The sequence below is a fragment of the Pholcus phalangioides genome, unplaced genomic scaffold (genome assembly GCF_987345545.1).
Source record: "Pholcus phalangioides strain wild (caught in Gottingen) unplaced genomic scaffold, Ppha-v1.0 ptg000008l_1, whole genome shotgun sequence".
Classification (NCBI taxonomy): domain Eukaryota; kingdom Metazoa; phylum Arthropoda; class Arachnida; order Araneae; family Pholcidae; genus Pholcus; species Pholcus phalangioides.
The window spans coordinates 548,811-576,713 of NW_028301601.1; the positions used below are offsets into that span (position 1 = coordinate 548,811).

Here is a 27,903-nt window from a genome sequence, read left to right on the forward strand (position 1 = left end):
TTACGTCCTGCATTGTCCCGCATTTACATATGTCATTTATGGTCACAACAATGTAAGAGGAAACACCCCTTCCAACAGTGAGCTCTAGATCTGCCCCTGATCTCTCACCATATTACTCTCATGGCATATATACAAAAATCTGCGCGTGTTTCCCCCAGATAATTTTTTACTCATGCGGCTTATATGCCAGAGGGGCACCAGAATGATGTCTTGCACAGGTGAGAATTTTGTTTCAAGCCTTCCCTGCTCCTTCACATGATTGCATATAGGGGCCATTACATATTTTTTAATAAAGAATTGTGACCCGGGTGTCCATAGAAAATAACGACCTAGGCAAACCACATTCCCAGATGTGGAATCCCCCTAGCTGTCTGTATAACTGCTCTATCCCAAATCACTGTAGCTTGCGTGGGATGACCGTTAAAAAAAGGGTAGTTCCAGGGAAATTTATTTCATAGATTTGTTAGATCATCTCATATTTTATGATACAGACCAATGTTTCTCATAGTATTCAGATCTTGGAAGGGGCCATCACCGTCCTCAGGAAAATACAATTAGCCTAGGTATGCAGAATATAATAATGTTGTGCCAAAAATGGTCACTAGCTAGCTGTGAGGGATGCTAGCTGGTTACCATATCATTTTCATTATCAGACTGTCTACCACATACCCAAAGAAAAGTTTTCTGAATTTTTGTTGACCTCTACTTGTCTGCCTAAATACGTTTTGCTGGAATCTTACATCAAATACCTTCCAAACCAAACATGACCATGGTAATTTTAACATTAACCATTTTCCATTGAACACTAGACATACTGGTGAATGGTGTAAAATAACATATCAAGAGAAGGAATAGTAGAAAATGAATAATAAAAAACTTGGAAGCAAAACGAGAGACTGAAAATCTGTTAAAGATGCTGGCTAATTCCATTTACAGCCCCCAAGAAATAAAATTGCGAGGAAGACAAATGGCATCATCGAAAAACCAGCTTTTATTGTAATGCAACTTTCCTAAAATGCAAATTTCCTAAGGGAAAATTTTGTTTGTGGTGCAAGATGGCACAGAATTGAAGAATTTCAGTATTTTTGTAGCAGTATGTAGCAAATGAGGAGAAAATTGTCAAAATTGTAGCAGAATGTAGCAGACGTCGGAAATTGTAGCAATAGTAGCAGATTTTCCACTCCTGAAATAAACATTCATTTTCAGACCATAATGTATGTAATTTTATGATGCCACAATTGTGAGCTACCATACTGAGATGGTGATGTCAGTAGACAGAAAACACAAGTGCACACCTATTCCCAAGAATGTTTCGTTCAAAAATCACTAGGTTAGTTTAGGAATATAAACTGTGACTCATTGAATTCATTCTTAAGATAAAAATAATCTAAAAATGTGGATCAAAGCAAATGTGAAACACACAACAAACAAATATCAATCAGTTTAGAAGAAACAAAGAAAACTTAATTCATAATAACCCAAAAGAAATGATTTTTCAATATTTCATAACCAATTCAATACATTTATTTCTTGTTTTAACTCGATTACTACCATCATAAAACTGTAAAAAAACTCCTTGGAAAAATATAATAAATTACACGAGTATGTACATAGATTCCGTAGGATGTGAACATTATTTTTTATTTTGGTTTTCCCCTAAAATTGTGCCACCAGGTGACGAGAGTTTCTCTTCTAGACCAGATTCCTTGTTGTCCATAATACAAATAATATCTATGGAAAAAAATAAGAATTTGTATTAAAACACGCAAATACATACAATTAAATGCATCATTACTATTGAGATTTATGATTCATAAATCTGAAGAAAAAATATGGCATTCAAAAAAATTACACGTTCAAAATTTCTATTTTTGTCTCATTGTTAATAAGAAATTCCACATGAAATGTGAGATTTCAGGATGAGAAGTTAATTTGCATATTTATAAACACCACCAGATGGTACAAGTAATTTGAAAACTGAAGACTGTTATAGTCATCATCCTCTTTTCAGTCAAGTTGTGCATTCTACTAGTTGTGACTTTTGGATTTGTAATTGTATTTAAATATCATTGCACACAAAACAAGGAATCTTTTGAATAAGCTCTTTAAACACTAGAATGACAGAAGCAGTCATTTTGACTGCATTGTTACTTTGACATGTGATTACATCCAAACGGTTTATCACAGGTTTTTGAAATTTCATGACTCTGCTCATCTTTTCAAGGTTCTTAAATTCCTAAAATATAAAAGTTCTAGGATTTTTAGTTCAGTGGTAAAATGAAGCTCTACCTAAAGTGACTGTAGCAGTCATTTTGACCACTATACAGTAGAGATATTTAACAAATATGGTTGAAAACATGCTAAAATGAAAAGTCTTGTTACATGAACATTAATATTGAGAGAACACGTGTTCTGTCATAGTATTTGCCTTTCCCCAGCCTATTTTGAACCCTTCAAAGTACACTTTTGGAAAAGCTCATCGTCATGCATTATTTAATTCATTTAGCATTTCCATGGAACTTTGCACTTTTACTGCATTGCATTCACTGGTACAATGTTGCACAACGAATGGAATCTTCATGTTTCAAGATTTTACCCATGCACAGGGCTTCAGCAAAGGGGCAGCAACAATTATTTTTTGTTTCTTCACACTATAAATTTATTATAGCGATGCCCCAGATTCCCCACCAAAAATATCAGCTTAGGGTCTTACTGGATAACATGAGGAACCATTATTTTACGACATATCATGCTTTTGACTGAGAAAAAAAAAATAATTCTACAGTTAGTAAGCAGAAAAAAATCAAGGTCTTGGGTACCAAATTTGAAATTGCAGAAAAAGGCAATTTCTGACAGAAATTATGAAATTTCATTACTCTACTTAGGAGTGACAATGTTTTAGGCAAAATTAATTCATTCCGTACACAATGCGATCACCATCAAAAAGCTGTTTTACGTACTCATCTATGAGTCGCCGTTCTTAAAAACAATAGCTTTTAATTAACAATGAAAAGTGAACATGGTAGTTAATAGAAACAGTATGTACGTAGTTAGCAACACGCCGCCACTGTGGTGGTCAAGTGGTCATAGTGGCGGACTCGCGTCATGAGGTCCCAGGTTCAAACACCACCATCGCCACAGTAGCGGTCGGCTGAAGTTAGTTTTCTGTGGTTTCCACCTTCAGGGCGCGAATGTGAGCCGATCTCCCTTTTAAAAAGTCTCGCCACAGAGAGCAACAGACCTACAAACAGTAAAAATGTAATTCAATCATAACATGTCACTCACTTCACTTCTGAAATATAGATGGCAGCACTGAAAAATCAAGCACAACACTTTGATTCTCACTCATACAGTTACACTTCCGGCACAACTCACTAGGGAGTAAATCACCTATAGATGGTGATAGACCTGAATTGTGCTCAGTTTGAAAGAAAAGAAAGAAAGTTAGCAACAGGCCTACAACGGTATAATTATTAATTCATTACACTTCACTCACTATGAGTTGCAAAACACTCATAGTTAAAAAATTGATTGCAGATGGCAGCACTACACATAACAAACACTGCACAGAAACAAACTTCACAGAAGGTTCACTATAAGTATACACACATTCCAACATGTACCAATCCGTTAGAAGTTCTGCAGAGGAATATGGACGAGGTGCATGTCTGGTTCAGTAGTCAGCATGCAGTTGCTCATGCAGCACTTGTCACCATATTAATTTTTAATTGTTAATTAAAAGTTATTGTTTTTGAGAACAGCAACTCATCATTGAGTAATGATGAGTTGCAGAATCTCGACTACATAATGAGTACCTTTACTAAGAGAAATACTGCAAATACTACTGGATGCAGTGCATCAAAAGTTATGAATTTAGTGACCTGGATTAGCCAACAAAAAAAACTCATGACATGAGATCACAAATGCCAAGACCAAATGGTCTGAAAATCATGCAACTTGCACAAACACTTTCTATATTTTCCAACTATCCCCCATTTCAGCATGTGTATCATTTTAAGAATTGGAATCATTTCAGAAATTGGTGGGTAAGTTTACTCTTGGCGTATGTAAATTCCTCAAAACAGAATATGCTGAAACTGGTATACACTGAAGAACAATCAGTGCTGTTGCAGAATATTTGTCAGATGAGGGCTCATTTCATTATAATGCAAAACATTCTACTTAGGGGAGGTAGTTCTCAAGTTAATAAAAATTGTGAGACTTACATTCCATATAAGGCACCACCTAAATGAGCAGCATGATCAAAAATTTGCCATTTTGCGACTAAACCAACAAAGTCTAAAGCCATTATACCTTTGATGGCCTGAAATGTAAAATAAATTTTATCATAACAAGAGCCAGCTTATGCATATATCCCCCATATGCATATTGGGAAGAGGGGAATACATAAAACTGAACAACAATAAAATAGCGTCCAACATGATAATATACAATTCCAAATGATTTCAACCTGCTGAACACAAATATCACCACGTTAAAGTTTTATTGGCTTTTGTTTTAAGATATTACTATGTTAAAAAGTGCTTTATGAATGTTATTTTATGACAAAAAAGTGGTAACGACCATGGAACAACGCTATCAAGGAAAATGGTGAACCTTGATACTGAGTGACTTTTGTTGGACAATTGTAAGAGATAACATTACCAAATTACATAAGAAATGACGATTTTTGTTTCGGACGTAGAAACGTTGTCAACATTTGTTGTTTGGTGCAATTAAATTTTGTCTATTCTGAGCACTAACTGTTCATTAGAAGATTAGGAAACTTTGGGAACGTCTTACTGAACAAATGAGGAGAAGTTTCAAAGCTCTTTGAAGACCGAAAATCTCCTCACAACTTTTGGTGAGCAATCTATGTATTTGTAAAAGAGTTTTGCCAGCAAAGCACAAAAGTCAACATCATGATTTGAAGAAATAAGAACAGAAATAGACTACTACTTTCATCTCAAAAATACCTGTTTTCTTCCGTATTTTCATTGAAGCCGACTTGAATTTTTATTCTTTACTGAGATCAAGGATAAAAATATTTTTTAATTTGTTCCCAAAACTACTGGTACTCCCCCCCCCCCCCAAAATTTAAAGATAAGTTTTTTAAAACATCAAGAAGCACTATACAAAAGACAAAAATTGACCGAAGGCCAGAACGAACAGCTTCAAAACTGAATAAAGGAGAATTCAGAGGAAGATTAGATATATTTTTATTTTACACTAAAAATATGAACAACCAATACTAGCTTTAGTCTACAAAACTCTGTTGACACAACCCTGTTGAGGTCGTGCGTGTCCCCCATCAATTTGTGATTCGGTTAAGCTGTTCTATGGCTGATAGAAGATGCAGAAGGAAAAAATAAGCTCCTAGAATGTCCAGGCTGTTCAGCTTGATGCTAAGAGTCTTACACTGAAAGAACTCTGAAAACATAAGTGTTTCCCCCCACCCCCAAATACATTTTCTATTAGCTGAATCTTTCACTTTACATGAAGTAGTTCAAAAAATTTTAGAAAGGGAAGTGGAGGTACATCTGGAAAAATATTCTGAGGTAGACATCAGGTTCAAGTGACAGTAATTCTGGGGATGACTCTGCCACAAAAATTCAGCTCACATCGTGTTAGGTTAGTATGTATATCCACATCAATTAAAATTTTTGTTAGTCCAAGGCAGAAAAATGATGGAAAAAATCTTTATTAGCAGAAAAATTTGTAAACCAAGGCGTTCATTAGCTGAAGTATCACTGTATACTACATTCTTCATTAACACATTTCCCAAGTTTCATATTTTTCTAATGAACAGTTACAGGCTCAGAACAGTAAAACTCCAATTTATGTAAACCCTGCACATAATTAATTATTTAATACATTAGCAATGAATACAATACCCAAAAATTTAAAAAATAATGCGCCACAATTTAAAAAAAGAATAAAGGCTTCAACCTCTGGTATGAAGGTAATGCATTTCCAGGCTAAAGAATTTTGGTCCAGAGGAAACACAACTTCTGTATATTTTGCCCAAATTTGTGGGAGGCATTTTCACTGGAGACAGGAACAATACTGATGCGATTTTTCTTTGTGCTGCAAAAATGATCGAGCCATTGCAGTGCACCATACATGAGAAATTTTTTTTCCACTGGACTATGACTTTTTAGCACATGGATTATTCTCAATTTTTGGCTGCATCATCATACAGTAAAAGTTCATTGTAACGAGTATGGCTTATAACAACAATATCCATATAATGAGGGAGTTGCAGGTAATTGCCAAAGAGCTAATGTTGCAAAAACATCCCCTTATAATAAGAAGTCTGTTATGACGGCAATTTTTCCCATGATTGTGAGCTGTCATTATAAGACTTCTACTGTACTTCATACTAAAACTTTAAATCAATTAGATAAATGAAACAAAGACATAGGCTAATTTAATGTTTTATATAAGATATTGAAACACTTACATTTCCTGCTGAAAACGTAAAAAATGGAAGAAATATGATAGAGATGCGAGAATTTGGGTATTGCAAGCAACACGATGACAGAATCGCCAGCAACGCACCAGACTGCAATAAAAAACATGAATTAAAACACATGAAAACTTGTCGCTTTAACCCTTTAAGAAACACAGCAGAAATCACTAAAGTCCCATCGAAATGTCACATCTTTTTTTTACTGAAGTAAGCTTTCTTCAGAATTTTCATCAGGTACAAACTACAGGGTATAAGGAAAACTGTTTCTATATGAAATGTCTGAGAAATCATGTCATGAGATGTTGACTATGTTGAGAAATCAATATCACAAAATATCTGGGTTTGTCAATGCTAAAATAAAAAGATTTTAAGGAGATAAGATATCTTGCCAATGCTGCTTGAAGGGTTAGTAAGGTATGTGCTTTTTGCGTCAAAATTTTCAATGATTAAGATAATGTTTTCAATGAAACAAACAACTCTGATATAGTGGAACTTGGTTAATTCAAATTTTATATAATTTGAATCTTTGCGAACTTCCCTCAAGAGCTTTCTATTATTTATTTTATTTATTTATTATATACAAACCTGTGCAAGGCCAGTAGGCTCTAACTCCACAGGTGCACTATTCAAACAATCAATAAAATTGGAAAGAGACGGCAGGGAACATCAGTACACATTCATACACACGAATATATACAAAGAGAAAAATGCATAAAAGATGACGCCAATAATAAAAAAAAAAAATCCCCGAACACAAAACAACAATAAAATAAACATGTTTACACAATAAAATTCAATATATAAATCAGAATAAAATACACGTATATATATATATATTTAAAAAAACACAAAAAAAATAAACAAACAAATAAAAAATCATCACATGTAATTCCAAATTGAAATAATCAATAGAACTGATGGGAAAAAAAAAGTTATATAAATAAAACAAGCATATATGCACCAATAAAACCCGACATGAACTAAAATGCATAGCACATTAAAAATGTTGAAAGATCAGAAGCGTTGAGAGAGTGACAGAATCTGTGATATGTAGATGAACATACGAGATCTGGTGGTAATTTGTTCCATACTCTTCCAACTCGGCATCGGAAGTTATAAAATTTAGCACTGTTCCTGGCAGTTGGAATTTTTATTTAATCTAATTCTTTATCTAATTTAATTTTCAAATTTCTTTTTTAATTTGAATTTTTTTCGAATATTTTTTATAATTCGAAGTTAGAGGGTGGAGGGGGGGGGGAGGAATCATGATTTTAGTAAGAGGAAATGTAGACAGTTGGGGAGAATCCCCACAAGTAGTCAGACATTGTTTCTCTCTATTAGTTTGTTAAATCTCCATAATCCACGGCTAATCGCTGCTGACCAATTTGTTATGCAATCTTTAAAAATAAAAGTTGAAAAATTCTAACGTTTCTTAACTTAGGCCCACAAGGTGTCTTTTTTTTGGCCTTAACTTCTGGCTTAAACACCCATGCTAACATTCTGTCAGCTGAGCAGCACATAAGGAAGTGTCTGGTTGATCCTAAAGATAAATCCAGGTTTTAAGGGAACTTTTAGCACAAAATTAGCACTTCTTCCTTTGCAAACGATACCCTTTGTACGTCCGGATTTAATTTGCTTTTCACATTGGGTTTATTGTTTGGCAACTCAGTTCAAAAAAACTGCTGGTTTTCGGAAACTGGCGAAATCCTACAATCTAAATTTTTTTAAATATGTATATATATATTCTTGAAAATAGGTGGTGATTTATAGAAGGTTTTGTGATTTCCACTGTAGTAGTTATAATGCTGATCAGGAAAATTTTAAAAGCCACTTATTTTAACATTGTTCAGCTGGAATGCATTGAAATTATGTACCACTTGATATGAACTGTGTTATTCAACCTCTGGGAACAGATTTCTTCAAAACATTTTCTTTTAACAAATTCTAATGAAAATTGATTTCCCTAATACTATAAAAATTATTAGCAAAATCTGGGAAACAGTTTAGCAACTGATGATCAGTAACTGTTTCGATAAATCAGGATTTGAGCATGGTAAAGAAAATCTACAGTGACGCCAATTCCAAAATGGTGGAATAATGTATCGGCTAAGATCAATTATAATATTATGTGAATATTGATGATTAAATTGCATAAAATTTAAATTTGTAGTCATTTTATGGATATAATAGTATAGAATAATTAATCCCTGAGTGGCGTGGTCATAAGATGTTCATCTACTATTGTGAAGGCTGCCATCTGATTCAATCGCGGGGAAGAATATAGATAAGATATTTTCCCTAACAAGCTTCAGGCAACAATTGATGGATGGAGCCTTCATTTCCAACCCAATTTGTTAATGATACTAAATTGTGTATAGCACATATAATATGGCCGGAGTTGGTGTGTTGTGAAGTAGTAAGCATTAATTGGATAATACAAATTTTGGAGGATTTGAACGTTTTTGCTGTTCTCTTGAGCTTCAATTTAACCAAGTTCGACTGTATTATCAAATTTTGATTGCATAAATTTTCTGATTTGCTATGAACTGATCATTTTCCTACCAATCAAATTCAATTTTTTTAATCATACTCAAAATTAATTCTATATCAATCACAAAAAAATATCTTTGATGCATAAAAAAATGTAATTTAACATGATACTCACAGCTCCCAGGGATGGTCCGAAACTTTTTGTCATGATTTTATATGCGTAACTGGCAAATGATGATACAACACCTGAAAAGAAAAACGTGCATTCTCAATACGCCAATCAGTTCTCTAATGTTTAACTCAAGATGATACCAACAAAAATAAAAATCTTGTATCGTTACCCGTAACAATTATTTTTTGATGGTCATTAGATTAACAGTCCCTTAAAATGAGTTCTCCCTCCACCACCCAAAGCACTACCTAGAGTGGGACCCTGCAGCACAGCATGGTGCTAGGAGTCACATGTGAAAGTTTTCTTCGAAAAATTGTCACATTTCTCAAATATAATTGAATGTTTTTCAGATGGCAGGGGATTTCTTGAGACTACAGTAAAACCCTGTACACACTGAACATCTGCAAGAGTTAAATCAAATCAATGAAAAAAATTGAGTGGCAGGCAAAAAGACTTACACATTAGAGAGATGTATGCTAAGATTTATGGAAAGGAAATTAGAAAATTTAAGGAAAAGAGTTGGCAACCACTGACCTAAAGAATGTGATAGCCAAAATCCTTTAGATACTAATAGAAGCACTTAATGGTTTGTGTTCCATGCTTTGTACCAATAAGACGAAGGAAAAGGACCCCCTTTACTGAATAATATTCAGCACATAATAAAACTTTTAATTGTTTTCTCATCACACAGACCCACTGAAACCTCTTCAAGAACCACTGCTTCAGATGGTGTCTAGACAACTCACGTTTGGGATAGTGTAAATACAGTGGAACCTTTTGATAACAGAAACCATGGGACCAAAATTTTCATTCACTGACAGGGAGTAGCCATCAATATATACCAAAATACATTGAAGCTTTTTTCCACAGATTTCAAAAGTATTGCTAGTGGAAAGCCTTAGCATGTCCATATTACCTCCCACTAGGTGGAGGTTCCATTGTAATATAGTGTGAATGAACATTCACATAAATCTTCTAATTGAATGAGCAACTCTCTCACTGTGATATTTTTAGTGTTGAACTCTGTGATATACACAATTTTCTCAAATAAAATTGAGTCATGAATAACAAAGTTGTTCTTATTAATTGAATTTTTGTTAATTTAATTTTTGTATGAATAGAATCAAAAACTTAACACATTAAAATTGGTTATCAATGAGCTTAGAGATTGTATATTAAATCAATGTTGTCTGCAAATACTTTAATCTCAGTAATAAACCGGGACAATACAGGTGGTTGCACAGTGGCCATCAAGATGATCAGATCTAACACACCACCCCACATTACTCTTCTGGATAACCTCAATAAAAAAAATTATCTGGAGAACACAAATGGACAACTCAAGACATGACTTACTGTTATTGCAGAACATATAACAGAATTCAAAATGTGTACACTGATACCCCCACTTACATCAGCAATTCATTTCATTCCAAGACTAACAATGTAAGTTGAAAAGGACATAATAAGTCAAAGCAAAATTTTCCAATAGTGATGGCCTTTCTTCCTCAGGAGAAGAAAGATAAATTTGCAGATTTTATTTATTCTTTCTTATCTACTCGTTTTTTTTTTTGTTGTTGTTTTTTTTTTGGCGACGCGCTCGAGGAAACATTTCTCTCTAAGCATATGACGTCAAAGCCCTTCAAGCTTTGCTCAAAATGTGTCTAATTGAAAAAATAATCATTTTTAAGACGATACAATGTAAATAGTAAGGGGATTAACTGAAATCAAGGCAACTTAAGTCTCAGTATCATCGATGTATTCAAATGTGTACATTGAATATGTGCATTGCATTGTACATTGCAACACATGCAGGCTTAAATGTACTAAACATTTTTCTCAATTGGTCGTTTCTGCTGCAAGATAATCCTTTTGATGCACATGTGGATTTCATGGATATACTCTAGTTGTTCCCCCTGTGTATGATTTAATGAGCAAAATTCTTTTCTGATGACCAACTAGGTGTATCTGAAGTTTTACAATATACCCACTACACTTCTAACAAGCTAATATATTTACCTGCACTACAGTATAATGCAACAAATTGTTCTTTGCCAAAATATGCGACTGATGACGTTGAGAAACTGTAAAGGACATACATATTGGCAGCCAGGTGGAAAAATGAGTAATGGCTGAACGTTGAGAGAAACATCGGCCAACAAGATTTTTCTACAGGATTGTGAAAAACAAAGTAAAATTTCCATCAGTTTCTGTTGATCTTACAACACATTTAATATTTTAATATTCTTTAAGATTCTATTGAGTATAGTATAGAAAACTAATAATTTTATCTTTTACTTATGCAAAGACAAGGCAGTTTTTAAGTGCTGCGGGTGAATTTTAATGGTATTAGAAAACTGCTGAATATGAAAATATGTTACTCTTCATATAGTAGATATACTCACTTAATGCAGGAGTAGAAAGAAAGTATTTCATCATATAAGGAGCCAACTGCGGAACCCTCCACAAACAAAAAACTATACTATTTAAGGCTATGATCCCACATGCAACTTTCTGCCCTTCGGTTTGACTGTTCCATATCGAGCTGAACTGCAATATATAGGGGAAAATAAATTCACCAACTGGTGTGGATAGACTGGATAGAGCATAATACAGCAGTAAATCATTATTAACAATCAAATATTAACTCTTTGTGCTTTGGGACTCAAGTGAGGAATCATAGATTTTTTAAAAGTCGTTTTTTTAAGTCATTTACTTTGTCATCTTGATGTTCACACCCTCATTGCTAATTGATCAATGCAACATTCTTCGCATGCAAGATCAAGTATGATAAACAGTTAAACTACTATAGAATCATACCTTGACTAACAAAGATAATTCACTACAAAATCACACCTGTTACCCGAAATCCTCAGCCAAAACAATTTCCCATAGGTTTCTATGGAAAATTGTTTAATTCATTCCAGAAACAGCTCAAAATTTGGAGATAAGTTTCGTAAAACACTACGACACACTGTAAAAAAAGACAAATACTGATTGAAGACTGACATAACTTCAAAACTGGATGAAGGAGAATTTAAAGCAAGATGAAAAACTGATCATCTTTTATTTCACAGTATGTACACTATGCAGTCAGGTTTGTGAGCAATAGTGGAAAAAAAAGTGCGTGAGATGGTGTGCTAGGTGATACAGTCAGCTCATTTCTCTCAGATGCACATGCACGCAGATGGAAGAGACAAGTTCCTAGAATGTCCAGACTGTTCAGTTTTGTATTAAGAGTCTTACCATATGCAATGAAACCATTCAATTCTAAGACTTTTTTTTTCAAATGCATTTTCTCTTAGCTTAATCATTCATTTAATATGAAATGGCCCAAAATCTTTCTTAAAGATAAAAAGAGAAGTATTTCGAAAGTGATTCCATGAAGGATATAAATTAATCTGGCTCGAGTAACAGTTTCTCATTAGATTCATTTTGATTATAACAAAAATTTAACTCATGATGCCACTGTTTTACATTAGCACCTGCATTCATTTAACTAAGGTGTTCATTAGCAGAATCTGAGTGTCAGTCGAGGCAAAAAAATCTTCATAGCTGAATTTTCAGTCAGTCTGAAAGTCAAAATTCATAAGCTGTGGCATTCATTAGCCAAAGTATCACTGTGTAATGATACTCAAGGGACTGTGGAAAACTCATACTGTGAAAAGTGTATCATGCTCAGAGAGTAGCATCATTATATAGGATTTTCACAGTATTATGTGATATTAAGGTACAGTAAACACAGGATTAAAGTTTTGGTAACAAGAAAAAAATTGTGAGGGCCATCTGGCCAAAATAATCACTATTTTGCAACACAGGGTGAATGAACACTTGCCATTTATTGAATTTGATTTTCCCCATTTATTCTCAGAATAAGACATTTTATTTTGATTTTGGTAATTTTAAATTGGTTTGGCGGCAGAATTTTGGTTTTGAAAAGCAAGTTGTTAAAAAACAGTGTGTGCATAGCTGAAAGCTTTTTAAATAACAAAAATTTGATGCAGATAAGTGAACAAAATAACACATTTTCTTCCCTGTTATTTCAAATTTTTATATGTTTCATAAAACCAAACTCACATATCCTTGAGCATGGGTTTGCCTCTTCCTTGTCGATCCATATGGGAATTCAAACCACGAGCCAACTGATCGCCCAAACTGACGAGCTTTCTTCCTCATAACTTCATACTGCCATATAGCTGCACAAGCAAAAACACCACCACTGAACTGAGAAACAAATACATAATTTCGAAAAAAAATATGAATTAAGCATCAAACAGGTGTATCAGAAAAGTTTATATAAAGTATACAAGCTCATATCTTTATACGAAAAAATAAAGGTTCTCATGCATTGAACCACTTCTGTTGGTAATATAATATCATAGTTACCTATTCACTAATATTGAATCAAGTCAAAATTTTTGCAGTATTAGCATACATATATTACATATAGGCTTATTGTAGTAGCTCATGGCTTGACAAATAGAAAAACAAAATTAAGTGTGCTCAACCAAAAATTCCGTAGGAGCGAACCATTTTATTTCAAGAAAAATGGTCAAAATATGTATTTTTTAGGTTTTTTCTGATGTTGATGGAAAAGTGCACATAAATTCCTAAAATTTCGTCTTCTCAGATAATTTAATAATAGCACATATAAAACTTTAGGCGTTAGTGCAAATTTTTTGTTTATTATAGCAACCTGAGATGTCAAACCCTTTGTAATAAATGTCATACTTATAGCTGATTCATTGCTTATGTTGTGAGTTTTGTGTGACATTTGAGCAACGCAAAGCTGAATTAACAACATTTCCAAATCCAAGAACTTTTGCTTCAAGAATTTGAATTTGGTCACAGCAAATTAGAAGCTGTCTAAAATAATTGTCTAGCAAAAAGTGGAGGTGCAGTCAAGGCCATCTTAAGAACATCACAGGGTCCCTGAGCCAAGTGATTTTTTTTAGGCCATACTTGATAAATTTTAGGAATTTTCAACCAGATCTCATTTTTGTGGGCTTGTCTTTAGGCCTGGATGGGCCCATGCATTAAGACTGCATTGAGTGCAGCTGATCATAGTAAATAGATGGTTTAAGAAATTTCACTGGCATTGTAAAAACCTTGAATCATCAGCCGCAATCATAAGTGCCAAAAACTGTGGATTCTAAGCCCTTGAGTGCAGTCAAACCTGAAAATCAGCAGTCAGAGATTGGCAAACAAGTTACCAGAGCTAATGCATTCTATAGTGCAGTGAAAATAACACAGCATCCATTAACAGAAAAAAAACCCTTCTGCAGTAACAGATCATCTCATACTTATCAAGTGACTCAAATAAACTTTTTTTTTTTTTTTTTAACCGAGCACAACTCAGGTCTATCGCCACGGGCAATTCACTACCTAGTGAGTTGTGCCGGAAGCAGAACTGTGTGTGTACCTAACGGTCTGAACGCATATGTACTGTTGTGTTTGACTTTTCAGTGCTGCCATCTATACTGCAGAAGTGAAGTGAGTAATGTGTTATGATTGAATTACATTTGTACTGTTTGTAGGTCTGGTGCTCTCTGTGGCGAGGCTTTTTGAAGGGGAGATCGGCTCGCATTCGCGTCTTGATGTTGGGAACCACAGAAAACCAACTTCAGCCGACCACCACTGTGGTGACGGTGGGGTGACTCAAATAAACTGCAAGAACTTGCAAAAGACAAACTAATGCTATATCCCCCTTACAGTCTGGACTCCCCCTTCCCCCCCCCCCTCCTGGTTATTCAGATCCATGGCTCGTGACTGCAATACGTCAATAACCAAGAAGACGTGAGCAAGTTTCAGTGTGTGCAGAAATATTTCACATCAAAGGACAAGAACAGGTTTCACCACGCAAAAGCTTCCACAGGCACCCACATCTATAAGGGCAATGAGCCAAGCCAATATCACTAGTATCACAGTATGGCCAGAGGCATACACAGTAGGGGGATAAAAAAAAAATTAATTTTTTATTTTCAAATTGCTATAGTGCAGAAAAGTTTCCTCCTTTAATAAGAAGAAAAAAACGATGTAAAAAATTTTAAAATTAGTTGATATCTTCTGTTTGCACATCATACATAAAGTTTATAGAAATTGACAAAATTTTGAACATTTTTCTTAAATTTTTTAGCATTACTTAATGTCGAGGATCGACCACTTTCATGGTTCATAACTAGCAGTGAAAACAACTACAAAATCCGATCAAAAAACGAATGGGAGCAATGTATATTTATTCAGTCTAAAAACAGGTATATATACACAAGGCTTGTGGGAAGAAAATAACGCCACTCTTGTGACGTAAAACTCAATTTGCATGAATCAACGAAAAAATACCAACATCTGCCCTCCGTTTTTCGTCTATTCTTTCACATAAGACAAAAATATTGCGACAAAAGTCCTTAATTTTTTCAATAGAAATACATTTACTAAGTACATCGGCTAAATTTTGCTTACCGGCGATGTGAATTAAATTGAATTCACCTCGATTCAATTCGTCTTATTCACATGTTTTGTTCGTCTATTTTCAATAAAATTTTTTGCAAAATAAATAGCGCTCTTACTGTCACAATATACGACATGTTTTTCAAAGTTAATTTTTAGGTTTACACATTCATACAGTATTCGTGACAACCAGATAAGCTCCTTAACAACCTTGGAAAGAGCTATAAATTCAGCTTCCATGCTCGAAAGCGCTACAGCATTTTGTTTTGATGATAACCAAGAAAAAGAAATACCACCAATCAAAACCACGAATCCACTGACAGATTTTCTGCCATCACGGTCAGATGACCAGCTAGCATCTACATAAGCTGTAATATCAAAATTTTTAGCAAGAGACAAATTTATAGCATAGTCTTTCGTATTAACAATATATTGAAAAACTTCATATAACAATTATAAATGTTTTTCAGATGGAGAATTACAATACTTAGATAAAAGTGATACTGCAAAAATTATATCGGGCCTAGTCCTTGTTGCCAAAAATAAAAGACTTCCGATTAGTGATCTATATAATGCATTATCAATAATTTCATTTTTATCAAATTTTTCAACAACAATACCAATTTTTATCGGAGTCATAATTTTGGCATCAACTGGAATACCATTAAACACCTCACACAATTTCTCTATATAACCTTTTTGATGCATTAATACTTCATTATTTCTCGTTTCAAACTCTACGCCTAGAAATTTTTCGATCGGGCCCATAACTTTAATATCAAACTTGGATCTTATTTTTCCGATCGCTAAATTTATTAAATCACGATCAGGTGCAAAAAGCGCAAGATCGTCTACATATACCAATAATATTACATTCCAGTTTAAATGGTACATGCAATTGCAGCTTGACAGTTTTTCAAAATTGAGTTCTAAAAGAACTGTGTGTAGCCTATGAAACCATTCACGACCTGCTTGATGCAGCCCGTATAAAGCTTTTTTCAATTTCATTACAAAATGTTCTTTACCCTTTTCCACAAAACCTTGTGGTTGTTCTAGGTAAATGTTTTCCGATAGGTTTCCATAAAGATAAGCACATTTAATATCGGCATGCACATGTCTCCAATTTTTCAATATCACCAAAATGATGTAAAATAATCTCACTAAAGTAAAACACACAACTGGCGAAAATGTGTCAAAATAGTCTATACCTTCAATCTGCTTGAAACCTTTGGCGACAAGTCGTGCTTTGTATCTTTTTATTTTCCCTTGACAGTCAGTTTTTATGCTATAAACCCATTTACTGTCTAAGATTTTCTTCGCTTGATCTCAATTATATCATACACATCACGGGATTCAAAGGTTTCTAGTTCTTCACTCATTGCTTCAAACCATTTCGCATTATCGGGTCCATTTTTTGCTTCGTCAAATGGTAGTGGAATTTTCACATTTGCGCAATGAGCTTCAGTTTCGTCCCCATTTACTATTTCGGTTTCAGATTCTAGATCGCTAACCACATTTTCACTACGATCGTCAGTTTTTCCTGAAAAATCAAAATGTTCAGGTTCAAAATTTAGAGAATTACTTTCACAATATTGCTTAATCTCATTTAAGCTTCTTAGTCTAACATTTGGCTCAGGGTAATAGTAAACGTCCTTTCTCCCTGCGGATTTTCCAGTTTTTCGGGTCATTATTTTTCGCACCACCATTTAATTTTCACTGGATGAAGATCAAACAAGTCCATGTTAGAGTTTTCATCATCACATGTTTCATTTACATTTTTAATGTGTACTTCGTTTGCCAAGTTTCCAGTCTTATATTTGAATTTATTTTCATCAAATCTTACATGTTTGGTTTCTATCACTCTGCGTGCGCTAGGTTCCCAAATTCTGTATCCCTTCGTTCTCCGGGCATAACCAACTAGATATCCTATTTTCGCTGTTGGGTCTAATTCTCCCCTTCTCTGTTTTGGGACATGCATATACGCTATGCACCCGATTCTCTTGAAATGTTTGACAGAAAAACGTCTATTCAACCAGATATTCACGGGGGCTTTTCCACTTTTCCGTCTAGACTACTGTGAGGAAAACGATTCTTCAGATAATTTTGTGTATACACAAATTCAGCCCACAAAAATATCGGCAACTCTGTTTCGTACAGAAAAGTCCGAACACCTTCAATGATTGTTCTATTAAATCTTTCTGCAACTCTGTTCATTTCCGGAGAGTAAATGTTCGTTCGCTCAATCCTGATACCTTGCTCTTTTAAGTGCTTTTCAAAATAATCGGTGGTAAATTCTAAACCGTTACCGTTATCACTACGAATAGATGTTATTTTCTTTCCATGCAGTCTTTCAGCTTCAGCTTGAAAATCTTTAAAACACTCAAAAGCTTCATTTTTGTGTTTCATAAAATACACTGTTCCGTATCTAGAATAATCATCAATTATACTAAGAAAATATCTGGAACCACCTAACGACTGCACTGGGGCTGGTCCCCACACATCTAAATGCAAAAGTTCAAGCACATCATTTGTTACAATCCTGTTTATGCTTTTAAAGCTTTCTCTCGTCGATTTTGCTAAGTTACAAGCTTCACAAAATTCAAACTCGCCACTCAGATTTTTGATACCATAGCTAAAATTTTCTTTCGAAAATTGTTTCAAAGCCCTAGAGTTTTGATGGCCATATTTACAGTGCCATAACCAGACCACGAAGTCCTGATGACGGCTCTCCATTGAAGAGCCGAAACGCGTCGACCATTCGACCAATTGAATTTATTTGTCTTAAAAACGTGGCAATTTTTGTATAAATTAAAACCAGGCAAAGTTACTCATTTTTTGTGATAATTAAATCATTTCTTTTAGCTGTATAGCTTTCTGATGTCGAGTCTGCATTTCCCGCAGTCAAAATATATAAATTATCTTTTAAAGGTATTTCTAGAAAAAATCTGTCATTTGGCTTTCTGATCACTGCTCTACCATTCCTTATAAAAAGAGAATAACCAGCTTTGTCAATTAATCTACCAGAAATCAAGTTCCTAGTCATATTTGGGGCATACAAAACATTTTTGAGCAGTAAAATTTCTTTACCTTTACGTTGATGAACCTCCAGCTTGATATCTCCTCGCCCACATATCTCTGTTGTTCCCTCTGCAATTGTAGCCTTTAAATTTTTGAGATCCATAAAATTTTGGAACAATGTCTTGTTATTGCAGAAATGATCAGTCGCTGCTGTATCAACCGCAAATTCTACAGTGTTTGAGTCGATCGATAATGCACTAGCTAGAAATGAAGTTGCACTTGGACCAGTAGTACGATTCGATTCTTGAGGTTCACCAGCTTGCCGAGGTCTCATCTTGAATTCACTCCCCCGTCTTGACGCTTTCCGTCGTTTTCCCGACTGTTGGCAATGTCTTATAAAATGTCCTGGTTTACCACATCCAAAACAGGTTAATCTGAATTTCCGATTTTCCATCGGGAATGCTGTCTGTGAAGAGTCACTCGGAATATCTTGATTTCCACGATGTTGAAGACGGTCGTACTCCGATATCAATGCTTTGCGTACGTTTTCGGATATAAAGTCCTTATCCGATAGTTGATAAACTTGTATTACGATGTTGTCGTATTTTTCTGGCAAGTTGGATAACATTTGATACGCAATTTCGTCATCTGCTACAATCTTGGCCGCCGATTCCAATTCTCTTGCAGCTCTCAAAAGGCGACCCAAGAAAACAGACATGCTTTCGTCAGATTTCAGTCGACAGTTCATGAATTCAGTTCGTAAAGTGGCAATTCTAGCAAGGGTCGTTGGAGCAAAAGCACCACACAAAATGTCCCAGGCATCTTTAGCTGTTGTGGCTTCACTCACCAAGTTCTTTAAATCGTCAATGAGGAGACATATCGTTGACAATGCTTTCGAGTCCCATTTTCTCCATACTCTGAGTTCTTTTTAATTTTCTTGAGGTTTGAGCTCGGATCCATCCACAAGGGTAAACACGTCATAGTTCATGAGAAGCATATTCATGTTGAATTTCCATTCCTTGAAATTATCACGATTTAATCTTCGAAATTTGAACACACTCGTTTCTTCCGCCAACGCCATTCACTTTCCAAGGTCAGCTTTGCTTCCGAGAAGTCAACGATCTTCGAACAAACAGAGTTTTCACATTTACAATTTAAGTACAGATTACTTTAGTACTTCCTAACCACGAAAACCACGCTCTGCTACCAATTTGTCGAGGATCGACCACTTTCATGGTTCGTAACTAGCAGTGAAAACAACTACAAAATCCGATCAAAATACGAATGGGAGCAATGTATATTTATTGTCTAAAAACAGGTATATATACACAAGGCTTGTGGGAAGAAAATAACGCCACTCTTGTGACGTAAAACTCAATTTGCATGAATCGACGAAAAAACACCAACACTTAAAAATCCATGCGCTATAGTTTGTTATGCTTAATTTATGGTTCAATAACATTAAATATAAATTGAAACATTGTTAATATTTCAATGTTCATCAGTCGCACAATGTGTTCAAAAAATGGGAATTGACCTAATTTTTGCAAGTTTCATTGCTCAGTTTGCTCGACAGCTCCTAGGTGGTGCTACCTCATTCCCGCAATTTCCTGTCATGACTCAGCAGTGGTCAGTCAGCCACTGGCTTTGGTACTGTATTGTTTACAGTGTGTGTGTTTACTATTTTTTTATTAGTTAATGTTGCACTTAATAAATTTGTTGCTGTTCTTTACTTTTGGTAAATCAGCTTTTTTTAGTGTGTAATGTTTATTGAAAACACTCACAACGTCATGTAATGACGGATGTGTCAAAAAAGATAACTACTAGACTGGTATTTGGATGCTCCATATTTGGTCACCCAAGAGATTTTCTGCAGAACAAACTACCAACACATGAGTGTGTTCTCCGATGCTGTTTTGAAGAGAGATTCAAATTATCTATTGAGACAAATAACAAGAACGTAAGCTTTTCTAAAATAGCCATGACAGTAGCAGAAAAAATTTAACGTTTGTACAGCAAAGCATCTATTCCTACGGTGTCCGAATACGGAACACTTCAACTAATTAATACTTACCATAATTTCTATTATAAGATCAGAAAGTCATACAATTGTGATAAAGGGAAAACTTCATTTAAGCAGAAGATTGACGAGTTTAAACTGAGAGCTGCTTCACTTTTTGATGTCGCTGCTTGTAAATGTGCTATTGCTGTACACTGCACATGCAAAAAAACACCAGATGCGTGTAAATGTGCAATTTCAATCAACTGCTCATGCAAAAAAGCAAAAAAAGATTCTTTCCCTTAAGTTGAGATTTATTTTTCTTCAAAGGAAATGCGGTTTGGGAAAAATCAGATCTTTGGACTTGAAAGTGGCAAACAAGTTATAAGAAAGTGTGGAATGAAAGACTTACGAGCTTCAGTGAGCACAGTCTCAACCCAAATTTTCTAATATCAAAGCTGAAGAATATATAGAACCTGAAGAGCACTATCCTTCTGACATTTTGGATGATGAGGATGGTGAATTTAAACCAACTACATTCTCAAAAAACCCCATTGGCTGATGAGAGTTAAACTGCGTTAAACTCTGATCGATTTGGAGTGTCCGATCACGCAACTGCTGTATTAGCTTCAAGTGTACTGCATGATAACCGACACAGATTTTTCCAATGTGGTTGACAAATGTAAAATCAGAAGAGAAAAGAGACGTGTCCGGACTAATTTGAAGTTTACATCCACACTAAATGAAGAAATTTCTGGCCTTTATTTTGATGGCAGAAAAGATATGTCAAAAAAGTAAACGCCAAGCATTTTCGCAAGAACAGGAAAGAAGACCATTGTTCTCTGATTCAAGAACCTGGATCAACTTGCATTGTTTCTCCTTTCTCGAGTAACTCAACCTACATAACTCAAAGAATTATTTCTCATCTGTCTGAACTTGAAATATCACTTGAAAAGCTACAAGTGATCAGGTGTTATCCGTTAGCTAGAACTGCAAGTGGGAAGACCACTAAAGTAGAGCGTGTGTCTACTGCACTTCAACGAACTCCCTTTCCGTCATATTTTTCAGCATATAGATGGTGCAACCACAGGGCCAAAATCCTTTTCTGGGCCCATTGGGCAGAAGCTTATTGAGTGCAAAAAGCTACTTGTGGTGGAGTACGAATCTGTAGATTGTTTGATTCCAGAAGTGGACAGAAAGATGCCGAGCAAAGACCAGCAGTATTTGTTAGACATATCCAAAGCAATAAAGTCAGGACATTGTCCAGAGGATATGTCAATCTGAGATCCTGGTCCTCTATCACGTTCTAGATGGCTAACTGCAGCAAATAGAATGCTTAGGTTGTACATAAGTTTGCCCAATCCTTCTGAGAATTTGAAACAAATAGTGTTACTTTCATCTTGAAATCATACATGCCTGTGTGGTTCAATATAAAAAAGGATGGTTATTTTACTGACAGCCCTAATAATGTTTTTCTAGCAATTCAAACATCACAGTATTTATCGGACAAACGACTTCAAGTTGTTAATACAGTAATTGAACGCAATGCGTTCTTTGCACACCTTGAAAATAAACTGTTAGCTATGATCATTGATGACAGACAATACATTCGAGAGCTTGGATATAGGAGAATTTTGAAGGCAAGACAATCTGCTTCTAAGGGGTCATTCAAGTATTACGTCAGCATCGAGGGGGGGGGGGAGGGGGTTTCGGATTTGCTAACTTTTGATGACAAGGGGAGGAGGGGAGTTTGAAGGTTGCTTACGTCATCAACCACCCCTTTTGAAGATATGAAATATTCTAAGCTGTTGACGAAATTTTGCTGACGGGGGGGGGGAGGGGGATCAGTGTTTTGCTGACTTTTGCTGACAGTGGGGGGAGGGGGTCAAAAAATGACTGAAAATCTGCTTACGTAATACTTGAATGGCCCCTAAAGAAAAAACTATCAGATACTTTGTGCCACCTAAGATAAATTTTGAAGCTACCAATTATGCTGAAATTATTTACTGGAATACTCGCCAGTTGTATCCTCCCCCAATATTATGAGAAGTATGTGATGATGATATTACATAACTTATCAATTCCGACACTAACCTCATCAGAGACATCAAAAAGTATCCCTGTCACACTCAGGCAGTCAAGAAATGTGTCAAACTTGTTACCGAGGCCTCAACTAAAGTATGTGGACATGAAGCTAGAGATGGTTACATCAGATCTACGCTGTTATCAAGATCAGTTATGTAGGTTGTTAACAACTGGCTGTTGCAAAGATGAATTTTTTGGAAAGAAAGAAAATTTAACTGCCATTACGGGGAATCGAACCCACGTCCGTTCACTTTCTGGGTGAACGCCCTAGACCACTAGACTACAAAGGCAGCAAATCTCTCAATCTTTCCTTGGAGCTAGGGTGCACTGAATGGGACCGTACATGGACGGCCGGACCTGACTCTGGCCAAGCTCACAACTGATGCTGCCACCAGATAGCGACTTATGCAAGGATGGCACTCTCTGCTATCATACGTAGGTTTTAACAACTGGCTGTTTTCTCTCTTTCCAAAAATTCATCGTTGCAACAGCCAGTTGTTAAAAACCTACATATGGTAGCGGAGAATAACATCATCCTTGCATAAGATCAGTTATGTTTGATTTCTCACAAAAGTCATAATATAAATGTGTGCACTTAGAAAAGAATCAGTGGAAGTGTGTAACAGTAAACCACTGAATCCTAGTCAATTTTGGTAACTGGTTTTAAAATTGAATGTAAATTACACACGCCCCTACTTTTGATGGTTGATTAGATAGGGTGTGCATGGAAATCGATGTGCAGCCACCTCAGCACTCCTCATGGTGAGTTTTAGGTTGTTTTGTTCTGACAAAATGGGCGAAGAGCTGCACAATGAAACTTGCAAAAATCAGGTCAATTCCCATTTTTTGAACACATTGCCGACCGGTGAACATTGAAATATTAACAATGTTTTAATTTGTTTTGTTATTGAACCATAAATTAAGCATAACAAACTATAGTACACTGATCATGGATTTTTAAAAAATATTAAAAAATTTAAGAAAAATGTTCAATTTTGTCAATTTTTATAAACTTCAAGTATGATACACGAATGGAAGATATCAACTGATTTTAAAATTTTTGATGTCATTTTTCTTATTAAAGGAGGCAACTTTTCCACACTATAGAGATTTGGAAATAAAAAATACATTGTTTTCGATCCACCCTAGTACACAGGGTCGACCTGTGGAGGGGAAGGACACAAAAAAAAAATTTACCCAGAAATTTTGAGTTATTACACTTCAAAAAGCATTTAAATTAACAGAAATCAGTAAATATATCATATAAAAAGATTTTATTTTTTCTTTCAATATTTACATTTTTTTCACCGAAATATTAAATTTTATTTCACATTTTTGGTCAGCTTGGGGGGGGGGGGGTAGCAGCGGCCCCCCCTAAGCACCCTCTTCCCCTGCATATGCTACTGGGCCTGGATATCTCTTGACTTCAACAGTATAAATTAGGATAGAGCTGAAAACTGACAAAAAGATGACTTTAGATTGTTCGACTCATTAGTTGTAGCCATTATAACATGTGTGAATTCTTTATTTTTTTGTTCCGTGAATATGCAAATTGTGTTTGAATGTGACGTAAGTTTACTCTTTCGAGGACAGAGTTGTTTTATAGAGTAGTTACTCTGAAAATTTCTTTGTTTGAGATTGCTTAAAATGGCTTGTGATCGAATTTCTCATTCACTCATTGCAAACTAGTTTGTTAGCGAAACATGACTTTTTAACCTTAATCTTTAGTGCCTTTGCACTGAGTTAGTCACTGGCTGGTCCGGATGGTTTAAAAACCTAACAAATCCTTGCTTGAGCTGCGTGAAGATGTTCATTTTAAATTCAGTTTTGTATGGTGGTAAGTTCACCAATAGAACTGGTGGCACTTGTGGTGATTCTCCTAGTTCAGTGTTTCCTAAAGTGGGGATGGAATGGACCAAAGAGGCGGTAGAAGCTTTGGGTTTAGCATAGGATCCTATTGGCTGGCTTAAGTTGGGAGGCGATGGAACAAAAAGTTTGGAAAACTATGTTCTTGTTGAATGGGCAAAATGTTGTCCATTCTACTTGTTCTGGCAAATGATCCAGTCAACAGCAGAATCCAGTGATTGTGAAACTCACTCTCGCCACACAGTTGGTTATCTCGCGTGTGGACTAACTACTTCATGATGAAAGCTATGATGTGCATGTGATCTTCTTCTCGACTTCCTTCATCAAGACCAGAATCTTCCTAGTGAAATCAACTAAAGACTTCTTCCTGCCATCCCTGCCCCCTGGAGTGTTCGGCACATCTTCTGATGAATCAAGGATTCATGAAAAACTGAGTTCAATGAAAAAATGACTCGTGAGGCCTGCTGACAAATAGAGATGTCGTGTGGATATGAATGAACTAATACAGACTTATCATGAAAGAATTTGATTTAATTATGAGTCATACTTTTTGTTTTGTGAAAAATTTGAGATTTAATTCAAAATATGGAAGACTTGAAGTTTAAATTGTTTCTCTAAAGGTTTGATCAATATCGATGTTAATAAAAAAAATTAACTTGGAATTGTAAACTTAATTTGAATAAACGACTTGTAGTGAAAATTTGTATTTCATATATTTTAATTTTTTTTGTCTATCGATTCGGATGAAAAGCTAAAGCCTGGGAATTTTAGTATGGTACACAACACACACAATCAATGGCTTCTATTTTCTAATGTTAGTGCCATTTTGTTGTAATTTGATAAATAAAAAAAAAGTGACTTGAGGTAGATTTATGGTTTTGCCTTATGTGAGCCATACAAGTTTCGCAGCCTTCTTTTTGTTTCGATCTTGACTACTGATTCCCCCAATTGACCACATGTCCCAGAACTGTAGCATGTATGAATCGCTAAAATACTACAAAACTTTTGACACACTTGATATTTTAAATAACGTGAATATTTGGTTTAGAATTTTTATACAATAAAAAACTCACACAAACTGTAAAAACGAATGGCTTCACCAAATTCCGATATCCAATGTTGCCGATTTCAAAGGGAAAACTGGCAGGTGGGTGTAGTTTTGATGAGCCGGTGCTTTTCTTAAAAAATGTTCTTTGTGATATAAACCTAAAGGTAAAAAAATAAATGAATAAAAATATGCAATGTATAATTATACATATCCTCCCTCACATTCTTTGAGTACAACACCTGTCGGAAATTATCGTTAGACACAACAATCACAAGCATTGCCTAAAGCAATAATACGAATCCTTAAAAAAATGTATCTAGTATTTGTGTTGCACTCACTAGTGAGAGCCGAGGAAGAGCACCACATACACATATTCTGAAAATTTGAACAAATCTGTACATTCCAGAATTTGTGATCCGAATTGTATGTGTGGAACTTAATGTGGCAGAGTTGTCTGCTTTGTATTCTGCTGCCATCTGTCTTCCATGTTTTGAAGTAAATATAATAAATGCTTGAATTTTTATGCTCTACTAGCTGTAATAATGATAATTATGACGTCATCCAAAAAAAACCTCAATTCTGGGAGTATCGAAAATGTGGCAAACCATTATAAAGACATATTATACATATACTGACAGCATTGAAGAAATGACAAACCATTGTAAAGGCATATACACGTCTTAAACGCATTGCTAGGAAACCACGGTAACCAAAGTAAACGTTCGGAAAGTGATTGTTGATGCCCAAAAACCATTGTTGCCATACGGTTTTTTGCCCATTTGCCCTGCTCTGACGAAATTTTAAAGTAGCCTATCATTTAAGTCGGGTCCCATTTGGTAGCCTATATATGCAAAATTTGATGACGATCGATCTAAAATTGTAGATTTGTATAGAGAACATACACACACAGACAGACACACAGAAAGTCAATTTTATACATATAGATAAGCGTTGTGTTGAAGGTCTGCCTGATCTCTGAGGAGAGAGTTTTTCAAATGATTACGGTCGTGTCCAGAACCGTTTTAAGAGCATCATGGGCCCCGGGCCATGCGTTAAGCCAGCACTGGTCATGTCAGCTTCCAATCTCACCACATGCTTTTATTTCAGCAAGCAGCCTTTGCTATAGCAGGCTATTTCCACTGACAGCTATCTGGTGTTTGATTTTTGTATTTAGAGCAAATATTGTTGAAGTTCATCATCTTCCTTCACTCATAGTTTGAAAAATAGATGGCCACACTAACAAATTCACAGATAACATTACATATACAATGAAACATTTACGTGCATAAGCACACGCTTCTGGCACAACTCATTCGGTAGTAAATTGCCGATGGCGAAAGGCTGAAGTTGTGTTTGATAAGAAAGATAGTGTTAGGCCCATTTATTGACAATAAAATAAAACATAATAATAGGGATCAGATTCCCTGCAGCATGGATGCTCCAACATTTTCAAAAGTGTGAACTATTTTGTGTGATGAAGCCGCCTGGCAGTCGAATGGTTAGGGAACTAGCTTCTCACTGTGCAGGTCTGGGTTCGAATCCCGGTTCGGGCATGGATTTCTACTAACACTAACAATTTTCCTGCATGGATCATGCTGATCCCTTGGGAATACGTGAAGATCACGTTATTATTATATTATTCCATTGGTATAGAAACATGCCATGGATCACTTAAGTGATCTGGAACGGTGCTATTGCAAATCAATTAAATGATTCGTAAAAGTGCCGTGGGTCACTTGCTTGCTCTGGAACTGCGCTCAAGAAGTATTCAAGGGACAAATGAAAACCTAACCATATTTTTTGAGTTACCATAAATTTATAAACTGTAAAAATTTGATTCACGCACTCAATGTAGCCTAAATATGGCTACATGGACCGAGACCTACCGATTCAAATTGATGCATTAAAAAAATAAAAGCCACGTTTACCCGCCAAAACTTGATTATATTTCAAATACATTGAACATAATCCACATTTTAAAGATAATAAATTATCAATTATGAGGTCAAAACCTGTAATTTTGTTGGGCGCCCTTGAACCCGTTTCGAAAACACGGGATGAGAAGCATCTTGAAGATCAAGAAATGAAACAATTGATATTTATTTGTAAAACTAATAACATATATTATATTGTTATCAATAAAAAATATTTCTAAATATTTGTCAATGTAATAAAAATTGCTACAAAGATCATCTTTGGTGTTTACATGTGAGACTCAAACATGTAAACAAACCCAGAAAATATTTTTGGCTAGAGATGACTGTCCGGTCTTACTACCGTCGCCCAGCGTGACCAAGGCCGTCTCT

The 27,903-nt window shown here is 35.3% G+C and overlaps 1 protein-coding gene across 1 annotated transcript; it reads right to left on the reverse strand.

Annotated features, from left to right (window-relative positions):
- Positions 1 to 1,501: 1,501 nt before the first annotated feature.
- Positions 1,502 to 27,849, reverse strand: rho-7 (rhomboid family intramembrane serine protease rho-7). Its single transcript, XM_089233982.1, has 9 exons — positions 27,610 to 27,849; positions 25,623 to 25,755; positions 13,212 to 13,358; positions 11,540 to 11,684; positions 11,154 to 11,303; positions 9,138 to 9,208; positions 6,464 to 6,565; positions 4,227 to 4,324; positions 1,502 to 1,731 (listed from the first exon to the last, which is right to left on the reverse strand). Exons 1-9 carry the CDS (start codon positions 27,663 to 27,665, stop codon positions 1,641 to 1,643), a joined length of 993 nt encoding a protein of 330 aa, XP_089090108.1. The 5' UTR covers positions 27,666 to 27,849; the 3' UTR covers positions 1,502 to 1,640.
- Between the last annotated feature and the right edge of the window lie 54 nt (positions 27,850 to 27,903).

Excerpts from the sequence above, each read along its gene's own strand:
- rho-7 (XM_089233982.1), bottom strand. The coding sequence starts at position 27,665 with ATGCTTCTCATCCCGTGTTTTCGAAACGGGTTCAAGGGCGCCCAACAA. Across the intron at positions 25,756-27,609 it reads GGCGCCCAACAAAATTACAG|GTTTATATCACAAAGAACAT; the intron begins GTTTTGACCTCA and ends TTTTACCTTTAG. Across the intron at positions 11,685-13,211 it reads AAACCCATGCTCAAGGATAT|TTCAGCTCGATATGGAACAG; the intron begins GTGAGTTTGGTT and ends TATATATTGCAG.